This window comes from Lepidochelys kempii, chromosome 3 (genome assembly GCF_965140285.1).
Source record: "Lepidochelys kempii isolate rLepKem1 chromosome 3, rLepKem1.hap1, whole genome shotgun sequence".
NCBI classification, from domain to species: Eukaryota; Metazoa; Chordata; order Testudines; family Cheloniidae; genus Lepidochelys; species Lepidochelys kempii.
Genome location: NC_136382.1, coordinates 162,749,571 through 162,761,647, shown reverse-complemented (window position 1 = coordinate 162,761,647; position 12,077 = coordinate 162,749,571). Strand labels below are relative to the sequence as shown.

Here is a 12,077-nt window from a genome sequence, read left to right as displayed (position 1 = left end):
CGATGTGGTGGTTGGTTGGTGTAAGAATTTGTGAGATCTCCATAAATAGTTGTGCATAATTCACCCAGCAGCTCTGATGGAGGCCACAAGCAACAGCTGTGTTAGAAAAACAAACAGTACACAAAGGAAGTGATAGTACCAAAACTGAAGAGATGGAAAGAAAGAAATGAACACCCTGTCAGAGACCAGCATGGTTAGGAGCCATTGTGAATAATTCTACCACGGATCCATGGATGTGCGTAGTCATAGGCAGTTTCACAAAAATGTAGCTTCAGCAGCCCAGGTAGTTGGACTCTCATATAGAAAAATGCTGCATCATTCAAGGGCTATGTAGGTAAATCCCCAAATGAGCAAAAATGCAACCACATGAAAAAAAATCAAGTATGAATGGTTATTTCTCACCTCAGTGTGTTCCAGGAGATTAGAACCATATAGCCCTGCGGAAGTGGCAACTCTAGCCAGATAGCGAACTATGGAATTCACATCAGTGAACACAACATGGCTATAAAAACAGAAAATTCAAGATGAAGTAACTTATTACTAGCAGTTTGAGTGTCATTACACATAAACAGTTCTAAAGAGTCTACATGAAATGCAACACATTCCTAGCTGAAGCAGCGGGCATACAGCTACCTGAACAATAAGACACCTATTAGTGGGGCATGTGTCATCCTCCCCTTCCAGCTGGTCACATTATAAACCATTAAGGAAACCATTAACACAGATCAACCATTTGCGGGTGCGGGGAGGGAGGCAGGCGCGGGGGAGAGAAAAGGGGAAAAAAATAATGTACTTCAACTCAAAATGAAATACTAGGCAACATTCTTCCCAGCTGTTCCCCCTCCCCCCAAAATAATCAGAGTGCAGAGGTACTGCCTAGCCTCCTGCACCTAAGGAGTTAAATCAAGTTTTGCTTTCCCAAGTTCCTTCCTTGGACACCTGTGCAAAGAGGACTTTAAAAAGGGCTGCTGGAGAGACAAAAGAAGAGCCTCTGGAGGTAATGCAGTGGTCCCTGCCCAGGCTTGTCTGTTACTCATTTTGCTTCCATTAGGTGACTACATTTATAAAGATTCACTCCTGCTGAACAGACTTTACTGCCTATGATTGTATTTTTGTTTCTACTCAGTTTTCCTATCAGCTTACATCAAATTCAGACAGAATTTACTTCTCTCAATATTTTGCCATTCGTACATTTGTTACATGCGGTCCATAATGGGAGTAGAATTGTACAACCTAGGGTTTATTTATTTTTTATTTCTATTTCAACAGTGCCTAGAGATCCTAAATGAATTATGGTACCATAGCACCAGGCGCTGTGGACACATGGATTGAGAAAGTCATTCCCACAATTACAATCTAAATAGCAAAGAGGCATAAAACAATTATGTGAATTGCCCGAGATCATGCAGCAGGTTTGTGGCTGCCTTTAAACACAGTTGGCCCTAGCTTGTTTGAGATCCCAGTGTAGATAATGACACCTCTCTCCTTCTACTGATGGGACTATTGTAAAACTTCAATACAAGGAGGCCATCTTACAAGCACATTTGTTTCAATGGTTTATCCTCTTCACTCACAATCATTGGACCTTGCCCATTGTCCGGATTTTAGGGCTTCTTACTTCAAAACTAATGCATTTCGATTTTAACTGTAAAGAACATTTTTATTAATATTCACAGAGCAGCTCTGGAAGTTATTATTCTCCCCTAAGAAGCATGACAATTATCAGTTTTTTCCTATAGTCCACAATCCTGATTTCCACAATCTTGTAAATTAGTCATTTTCATTATCAAAGCTACTATTTTTTCTAAACGTGTATTAAATGATACATGATAAAACTTTTAATGTTTTATTTTACTGGTTATCCGTGCTTTAATTATCTACTGCGTGCACACTGCTGTTTGGTATAGATGAAGACTTTCAAAAAATGTATGTTGGATTATTGCCCAGATGTTTCCCCAGCTCAGAGCGGGGAGCCCAGAGCCCAAGGGGCAGACAGGCTCTAGCTGGAGCCCTCCACCTGCCCCAGGGTGACAGCCTGAGCTGTGAGCCTAGCTTTCATATCAATTTCATGGCTCCAGCATGGAGCCACGAAATTGACAAGAATGACAGCCAACAGCCCACAGTGTCTACACTGACACTGCATCACCCTAACTACACCAACCTAAGCACATTATGTCCACGTAGTATGACACTTACGTCGGCGGGAGCCCAATTTTATTTTTGAAAAAGGCTGTAGTGTAGACACTGACATAATTAAGTCAACATAAGCAGCTTTATGTCAACCTGACTCTGTAGTGTAGATCAGGCTTGAGTGAGCTTGACCCTCATTCTTTCCACACTCCATACTCCCACTCTTTTCAGTGACAGTTTTGAGTGCCCAAAGAATATATGATTGAACCCACAGAGACAAATACCAACAGAGGAAAAGAGGCACACTAAGTGTCTCAGACTTCTTTATATTTCTATATGTACTTGCAAACAGAGATGGATGTCAGAGAAGTAGCTTTATACATCCTGCTATGAGAGAGGTTCATAGAAGACATGCAAAGTACTGCTGATTTGATATTTTGGTTTCTGCTTCAGGGCACTGCAATTTTACATCTTCCTGACTAACTGTAGACTGGACCCAGATTATTTAAATAATTTATAAGAAAAATATAGCAGTGGTCAGATTGTTATAGGGAGTTAATCAGTCACCCACATATCAGAACTGAAGATTCAAATCCTGATATCTGATCTGGAGATGATCTTGATTTATTATCCATGGTAACCAGTCTTTAAAGCAGGTTACTCCACTGTTCAGTCTCATAAGATTTATAATATTAAAACTGACAATGAAATATCTGAATTCAAGGTTTGGTAACCCTCCCCTCCAAAACTTCTAGACTGCAGGATATGGAAGTTCAATTGGTGCATGATCAAAAGCAAATTTAGCATCTATGAATGTGCAATAAATCCTGTTGCTATGTCATTGTCATAAATATAAAGGGAAGGGTAAACCCCTTTGAAATCCCTCCTGGCCAGGGGAAAGCTCCTCTCACCTGTAAAGGGTTAAGAAGCTAAAGGTAACCTCGCTGGCACCTGACCAAAATGACCAATGAGGAGACAAGATACTTTCAAAAGCTGGGAGGAGGGAGAGAAACAAAGGGTCTGGGTCTGTCTGTAGTCGGCTTGGCCAGGGACAGAACAGGAATGGAGTCTTAGAACTTTTAGTAAGTAATTTAGCTAGGTATGTGTTAGATTATGATTTCTTTAAATGGCTGAGAAAAGAATTGTGCTGAATAGAATAACTATTTCTGTCTGTGTATCTTTTTTGTAACTTAAGGTTTTGCCTAGAGGGGTTCTCTATGTTTTTGAATCTAATTACCCTGTAAGGTATCTACCATCCTGATTTTACAGGGGGGATTTCTTTATTTCTATTTACTTCTATTTTTTATTAAAAGTCTTCTGGTAAAACACTGAATGCTTTTTCATTGTTCTCAGATCCAAGGGTTTGGGTCTGTGGTCACCTATGCAAATTGGTGAGGCTTTTTATCCAACATTTCCCAGGAAAGGGGGAGTGCAAGTGTTGGGAGGATTGTTCATTGTTCTTAAGATCCAAGGGTCTGGGTCTGTAGTCACCTAGGCAAATTGGTGAGGCTTTTTACCAAACCTTGTCCAGGAAGTGGGGTGCAAGGTTTTGGGAAGTATTTTGGGGGGAAGGACGCATCCAAACAGCTCTTCCCCAGTAACCAGTATTAGTTTGGTGGTGGTAGCGGCCAGTCCAAGGATAACGGGGGTAATATTTTGTACCTTGGGGAAGTTTTGACCTAAGCTGGTAAAGATAAGCTTAGGAGGTTTTTCATGCAGGTCCCCACATCTGTACCCTAGAGTTCAGAGTGGGGGAGAAACCGTGACAGTCATACTGGGGTCAGTTTCTGAAACAGAACTTTTCAACTGAGATTGCCAAGTACATATGAACGTACAGTATGCTTTCTCCAACAGCAAGTCTGCCTGAAATAAAAGCAGTAAAAATGTTTTCTACTGCTTTGCAACAGTCTGTACTAACAGTTTACTTTGATTAGTAAGACTAGTGAACAGAATTCTGAACACATATGGGGAAAGAATCCTGACATGTCCTGACCCGACATGTCCTGTAACATTTTCAATTAACAACAAATTTTTGTTTTAGAAAACAATTAATACTTTTAGAACCAGACCTCTTCAATTTCCCTTCCTTTGGAGAAAGAAACCATGAATTTAGATATTTCTTTCCAACTGGTTGGCAGGTAGCTCTGAAAGTGTCAGCCTATCAATAGCATACAGAAGACCACGTCCATGCTGATGTTATTAACAAAAGCAATGAGAAGGAATTCTATGGAAAGTGTCATGAACTGACACAGCAGCAATGCCAAAAATCCTTGAGAAGGAACAGGGAGGAGATTTGTGGCACTGTTATAAAAAATTACACGTCATTTGTACAAAAAGTTGCAAAACCATTCTGTGCAGCGGGAATACAACAAATATCAGTTTCTCTCCCACCATGAATATCACCAAACAGAAATTCACATGCTAGACTGACTACATTTTGCTACCTATGAAAAGAATCTGGGATTTAAAACATTATGCAAAGTCATCAAGGTTTGAAATTAAGATATTTATTTTATTAAACTGAATCCAGCTGGTAACCTTACCCATCAAAACACCATTTTATATCTTAAGTTACATGATACTGTTCAGATTACTGGTTGAAAAATTAGTTATAATCAGATTTTAACTGCATTTCAAAACATTCCTCTTAAGAAAAAGCAAGCTTAAAATGCCCCCTGTTCTTGAAGAAAGGAAGTTGTTACTACCAATGATTTCCTAAAAATCAAAAGTCTGAGATGTCCCAGCTGAATTTCAATTTGTGCTGAGATAAAGTAGTCCCTGCTCCTCAATGTAATGGAATGCATTTACCAAGAGCATTAGCCCAAAGACCAGTTTAGCTGATGCTTCTCAGATTACAATTACCATTTTAAGAGAGACCCCTGTTACAGGAAATAAATTGTGAAGATGACTATACGGATAGACAGAGATGAAGGTTAATGCAATCTTGACAGATGAAATGACTCCTCAAGCAAGAATAATAGGAAATAGCAACCATAACAAGACTTGGCAGAATGTATTTTCACATAATTTTAACAAATATTGGTATTTATTTTAAGATTTTTTAAAATTTGTATCAATTTAAATATTCACAGTTGTAGGGTCAGACAATAGTTACTTAATGACAGACAGATTCTAAAAGCAAACGCTTTATACCCATTAAAACACAAATTGTCAACATCGCGTCTAAATATACAAAGTAAATATCCTTAAATCAAACTAAAGTTCTCCAGCAGCATTTTTCTTACTTTGCCTATCTGCACATTTAGATTACTGATGGAAATATTTTTTCATTGTGTGTGTGAACAGTGAAATCAACCTTACTGATAAAAATCTAATCCTTCCAAGCCTAACCATAACCTGTTTGCTTGTACAAATTAAAAATCTATTTGTGCAACACTCCATCTCTCCTGGGGGTGGGTGGAAGAAGAAATCAGAGTTTGAGTTCTGATCTGTGTCAGGAGTGCAGAGGGGGAAAAAGGAAGAGCCCCTTGCTTCACACTCTAGCCAATCCTTCACCACTGAAGCAAGGACTGCTGCAATGCAGGGCCTTGCTGGGTGTGGACAGAGGAATAATAAGTTACTTTATTTCTGATTTTATGTAAAAAATTAAATAAGGTTACTACATGGGTTCAGAAATAAGTTCAGGCAATTTCAGGTTTATTATTCCCACATGGGATGTATTGTGCGTGTAAATACATTATCCAAAAATCAAAAAAAGTTAGTTAATAGCTAGTTATGGTTGCTTAAGGGGAACATCTATGCATACAAAAGAAATATCCAGTTAAGGGTTGTTTTTTAAAGTTGTACAGAATACTACACCTTATCCCTCCCCAATAACATTGTTATACACAATAGCATGTAAGAGAGTAATTCTGAAGGACATATACATGCAGACGGTCAAGTTAATGTATTTATTTTGTAATTATGTACGAATGAGAAAAAATAGTAAGAGGGAAAAGTATCATATATGGTTGAAAAAATTAGCCTCTTCCAAAATGCACAGCGAACGACTGAAAAGAATTGCCACCCAATTTCATGATGCACTACGGTATAATAGTCAAAATGAGAATTACTGGGTATTGTGTAATTATTTATAATTTTAGTTTACAGTTGATTTTTAGAAGACAAATACAGCAAACTGAAAAGCTTAATTAGTGGCCACCTCTAAAGCCTTAGGTTTAAATTACTTGTTCAGTGTGACACAGGATGCCAGAGGTACGGAAAGATCCCACTGCTCCTGGGTTCAAGGCCAGTTCTTTAAGCACAAGACCATCCTATAGAAAGAATACTATGCAATCACTGTAACTGAAGGCTTTATCACTCATCTGTGTGTCTCAGTTGTTCTTAGTAGAAGTTGGTATTGATGAACAGCCCCTTTTTAAAGATCCTTTAAGGCAACAAGCCTGATACAAACTTAACTGTGGTACCACTCTAGTGCATCCATAATTTCACGCCTATATGTGGGATATTTCTCCAACTAACAGATAACCTGCATTTATGCTGCAACTTTGACCTCAGATGCACTCTGGTCTAGAGTCTCCACTGAAGCACCTCAAACTTCCAGTCTGTCAGCAGTTTTCCACAGCTGCACTAACACGATCAGATAAAGTGGGACTGAAAATTTATACTTGGCATAGTAAGTAATGGACTAGTGACAGTTTTAGAGTCCAATATCGTGTTAAGTTTTAAAACCAGAAGCATGCTTGTCGCACAGAAGACCTGCATGTCCCAGATTTCTATAGGTACAATTGTCTATGATGTCGGACAAGATGGTGCAGCGCAACTTAAGTCAATGGAGTTGTGTCTACAGGACATGTAGCCCTGTGTTTCTGTCCTTGGCAGGTCACGCGGTATTAAGTCTTAAAATCCTTAACTTTACAATTTAAAGGAAACCAGTTTGAAAATATTTAGAACTTACTGGTATTATTTTTTCCTGTTATTCCAACAAAAACAGCATATGGTTTAGAAGGGGAAGGATGCAAAATCAGCGTCAATAAAAAGACATTTTCTAAAATATCTTCTTTCTAGAAGATGTGGCATAAACAAAATATGAAGTGACATGCTATAGAGTTAATTGGCACTTTTTTGGGATGACACTGTGGCTTCCCTTCTCATCAGTGATGTGGTCAACCCAAACTTATACCAATAAAATCCTTTACATACCATCACATGCACATACGCACACACTTGTGCTGTATATACATTTATACAGACATTTGTTTATCACAAGATGGCTACCACTATGAGAATTCACAGCACATGGAGAAGGTAAATGCTTTAGATAATACAGTGATGGGCACCATACAAGAAGCTAGAGTACAGACTAAATATTTAAAGTATGTGTACATCAGAAGCAGCAGAGGTCTCTCAACCTTTCTTTAAACATTTTTCCCACCCTATAGTCTTTTCATTAGAAGATGAAAACTATTACAAAACATAAAAATTGCAACTGTTTGCAAAAAATATACAGTGCAATGATAATTTCTCCCCCTGCAAAAGATTACTGTCATCATTACGTCAATTTTAAAAAGTGCTGACCTAATGCTGATGGCAGAAATGCAAAGTCACTTACTCAGATACACGAAGGATGGTCTCTTTGCCTTCTTCGACCAAAATTTTGACATCATTTTTCACATGCTCTACAGTTAGCAAAGCTCCTAAAAAAGGAGAAAAGATAAAATATGGCTGATCTTTCTCCTAAGTAAAGAATATTTCATAGGTTACAATAACATTTTTTTATACACACACAGCATTTGTCTGAGCATTTGCCTTCAGACTGAAAGGCGCGGGGGGGTGAAGGGGAGGAATCAATGTTTTAGTCTATAAACAGGCAGCTTTTTCCTGGCAGTCCTTATGGTCTAGGAGGAAGGGATAAAAGCTGGCATACAGTAATCTGCAGCGATCTCAGAATGGGATGGTTTTAACGTTATTTTGCTTCCCAAGGATACTGTGAGAATTCATCCAATCCCACACCAAGCTAAAGAGACTCGCTCAAATTGTTTGACATGAGTAGTGCAGTCATCTACTCTTCAGCACAGGCCTGCCACATGCTCTTGGTAAGAGGCCTAAAGCAGCATCAGCATCTAAACACATCACTTAAAAACAGTCATGTACTCAAATGCCACTAAAGAGACTACACTCTGGAGAAAAAACATCTTGGACAAACGCCTTCATACTGTAAGGCTGTACCACACCAACATTTTAGTCTGTCATTACTGTGTACCTCAGCTACTACCGTTGGGGGCATACAGAAAGGAGAGACACAAAAGGGCAAGGTTCATTTTTTAAAAGTAGAGACTGAAATCATCTTTTTATCCATAGGAGGAATACAGAAAGCATCCACACAATGTACTATCAATGTACGTGGGCCCTGACCATCTGGAGACGAGGCCCTTGCCCTCTGTCCAAGATACCCTTGTGTGAAGTCAACAGGCCTCCCCACACATGCACAAGGGGCAGCCTGTGCAGATCCAATTACAGGATCAGAGCCTTACACTGTAAAGCCCATTACAGCTCTTTGTTATTCATTCCACTTTGTCTGTATTTTAAGTTACAAAGGGTAGGATTAATAAATTAGCCTCAACAGAGCACTAGGAGCAAGGAACTTCCAAACTCTAATCCCAGTTGTCAGATTCCCTCTCTGACATTAAGCTTGACACTTAATGACCCTCACCTCAGTTCTCCATCTGTAAGAATGGGGTAGCATTACTTGAAGTATCTTTGTGAGAGAGGCAAGAATTAATTAATGTTTGCACACTGCTTTGAAGATGAAAAGCACTACATATGTGCTGTACTGTGTAATTAACGTAAATTACATTCATAGTTAATACATTCTTTTCCATACTTCACAAGAACCATTATTAATATGAACTAGGAAAAAGTTATGACAAAAAGTGTTTGATTTTTAAAAAAAACACAATTATTTTTCCTTAAATAAAAATGTTATATTTGTAACGTTCACTGTGTTTCAACAGTGTCCACACCAGAATGGCTTGTCTAATCTTAAAATGCTGCAGTGGCGCTGTTGCACTCCAGCATACACAATATCTATGCCAATGGGAGGGGTTCGCCTTTCAATGTAGGTAATCCACTTCCCTGAGAGGCGGTACCTAGCGCTGTCCACACAAGGGGGTAGGTCAGTTTAACTTCATCGCTCTGGGGCATGGATTTTTCACACCTCTGAATGACATAGTTACACTGATCTAATTTCCTAGTGTAGACCAGGCCTAAGAATCCTTTAATCTGAAGTCCATACTCTAATTACAACTCAGTAGCAGCTGTCAAATACAAAGTAAGTCCCCAACTAATTACAATTTTGTATGATGTCTTCCATCATAATAATACCACCACCTAACTCTTCACAGCAGTGGTTTTCAATCTTTTCACATTTAGGAACCCCTAAAAAATTTCAAATGACAGTGCAGACCCCTTTGGAAATATTAGACATGTCTGTGGACCCTGAGGGTTCCATGGACCACATGTTGAAAACCACTGCTTTAGAGCACTTTTCATCAGCACATTTTGCATATGCAGAACTGAAGCGCAGAGAAGTGAGGTGATGCCCAAGGTCACCCAGCAGGCCTGAGGCAGAGCCAAGAATAGAACTCAGCTCTCCTGTGCAAGTACTCTAGCTACTAGACCACATTGCCTATCTTATCAAATGTTATTAGAAAATGCTTAGTAGAGTGAAAGTCCCTAAACTTTACATTTTATTCTGCAAAATTTTGTTTAAATATACAGCATGATAATTTTACATCATCTCATACAAACTGCATCCCCAAATGCTTTCTAGAGTCCAACGATGCAACTTACAAAAGCATAAAGAAAAAAAAATTAAGGTTCAGAGGCAAGGCAAGAAGGCTGAAATGCTGTTTCCAGATAGCAGCAGTTGCAGAGAAGGTTCTTGCACCCACAATAAGACTCTGTATAGGGACAAAGAGAAGCCTTGGCTAGATGAGTAACTGGAGCAGGAAAGAGAGCAAAGAGAATGTGCCATGCAACTAGATCCTGAAGTGAACAGCCACTAGAGATAGAAGGTGGATGAGATAAGATCTTTTACTGGACCAACTTCAGTTGGCAAGAAAGACAAGCTTATACAGGGCTCTTCTTCAGGTCTGGGAAAACTTCTCAGTGTCACAGCCAAATACAAGAGGAAACGTACTGCTGAGTACATCTACCAGATCTGAAGAAGAGCTCTGTATAAGCTCAAAAGCTTGTCTCTCTCACCAACAGAAGTTGATCCAATAAAAGATTACCTCACCCACCTTGTTGCTCTAATATCCTGGGACCAACACAGCTACACCACCACTGTATACAGACAGTCATTAGACATGCAATGAATTTTGCAAAAGCGCTCTCTACTTTTGCACATACAATTATATTTGTATACAAAAAAGGCATCTGTGTACGAAAAAACTAGCAAAATCAATCAAAAGCTGGATTGAGGCCACTTCAAAAATTTGGTCTACAACATGTGAAGTAATTTAAAAAACCCAATTATAAACAGAACCTCTAAGTCAGTCACTAAATGCACTAACTTCTCCATTAAATATTAAAAACAGCTACAGAGCCAGCAGTCTATTGGAGAGAAGCCACCTCAAGAGAGGCTCAGCACTGCAATAGCCAGGTTGTTGCAAGTCAGGGTTGAAACACATTAGCGAAAGTGGGGGAGCATCTCCCTAGCTCATTATGGTTGTCTGCCCATCCTGGAGAAGGATGCATTGTGTCTGCCCATCCTGGAGAAGGATGCATTGTGTCTGCCCTTCTCCCTTATTAATAAAATACCACATTTGAACAAGACCATAATTCAATCTATAACTTGCTCCCGGTTTGTTTTCTCAGGTCGCTGTTTACTACACCCAGCTTTCTATTACTACAAGGTTACCCACGGCAAGCCATACAGATGACGTGTCGTTTCAGAAAGCTGGTGGTATTTCTGTCACTTTCTCTGCAGGCAGGCAAGACCCACTTAAGGTGCTGAGCCCCCAGTGACAGAGCACAGACCTCTTCTGCGCCGTGCCCCCAATAGGGCAGACCTGAGCCGCTGGAAGGAGGGGGGGGGGAATGGGACACGACACCCTGCGGGCAGCTTTGGCCGGAGGATCCCGTGTGCCGAGGAGACATCAACAGCCCCCCTCCCGCGGCGCTTCCCTTTTCCCCCTCTCTGCCCGGCCCCCATGTCAGCCCCACCCGAGGCAGCCACGCACCGCAAGTGCCGGGGGAGCCGGGCACAAGGGCTCAGCCCGGGCAGAACGAATCAGGCCGGGGGAGAGGGGCTGAGTCCCCCGGGCCCCAGGAACCGCCTGGCTCCGAAAGGCTCAAGCCCGCCTCCCCCACGCCCGTCTGTCTGTCTGTCTCCCCGCCCCCGCCGGGATGAATGGAGGAGCCGGCGCCCAGCGCCGCATGATGCAACCTGGCAGCAACGCGGCCCCCCGGGGGCAGCGGGCCGGGGGTCCCGGGCCGGGCCGCGCTTACCGAGCGGGGGAACCTCCGAGTTCACCGTCAGACTCAGCGCCATCGCTGCGCGGCCACAGCGACCGGCTCCCTGGGCCGCCAGAAAAGGAAGGGGGAGGCACAGGGCGCGCGGCAGCTCAGCGAGGCTGAAACGGCTCCTCCCCCTTCCAGGGCCGCCCTATTCCCGCGGGGGCGGGGGTGGCTGCTGCTGCTGCCACGGGGCTGGGCACCGCCTCCCTTCGTCACTTCCGGCGACAGGCAGGCAGCCTGCCGCCCCCCCACGTCTGGTTGGTGTTCCCTCCATACAGTCCCCCCCGGAAACTGGTTGACAGGGTGGGAGGGGTTCTGCGCTCCTCCAAGGTCCCCGGGGGCGGCGCTGCTCGCCCAGCTTTGTCCTGGTGTCTGTGCCTACGCGGAGGAGCGCTGGCGGGCGGGGTTCCCCTTCCCTGCAGTTAATCCTGCGCTCTGCGCCAGGCGGCAGCTAGGCCCAGGGC

General features: G+C 41.9%; 1 protein-coding gene across 5 annotated transcripts in view; it reads right to left on the bottom strand.

The window, feature by feature from the left end:
- The window catches only part of EPRS1 (glutamyl-prolyl-tRNA synthetase 1), a 62,073-nt gene extending 50,303 nt beyond the window's left edge, over window positions 1-11,770 (bottom strand). The window contains exons 1-3 of one of the 5 annotated variants that reach the window (XM_073338856.2): window positions 11,605-11,770; window positions 7,703-7,787; window positions 403-502 (exon numbers count right to left, since the gene is read on the bottom strand). In XM_073338856.2, the coding sequence (XP_073194957.1) occupies window positions 403-502; window positions 7,703-7,787; window positions 11,605-11,647 (228 nt within the window). In that variant the 5' untranslated portion in view covers window positions 11,648-11,770. The remainder of the gene's footprint in view (window positions 1-402; window positions 503-7,702; window positions 7,788-11,604) is intronic. The other 4 variants (XM_073338857.2, XM_073338859.2, XM_073338860.2 and 1 more) reach the window with 4 other exon arrangements.
- Between the last annotated feature and the right edge of the window lie 307 nt (window positions 11,771-12,077).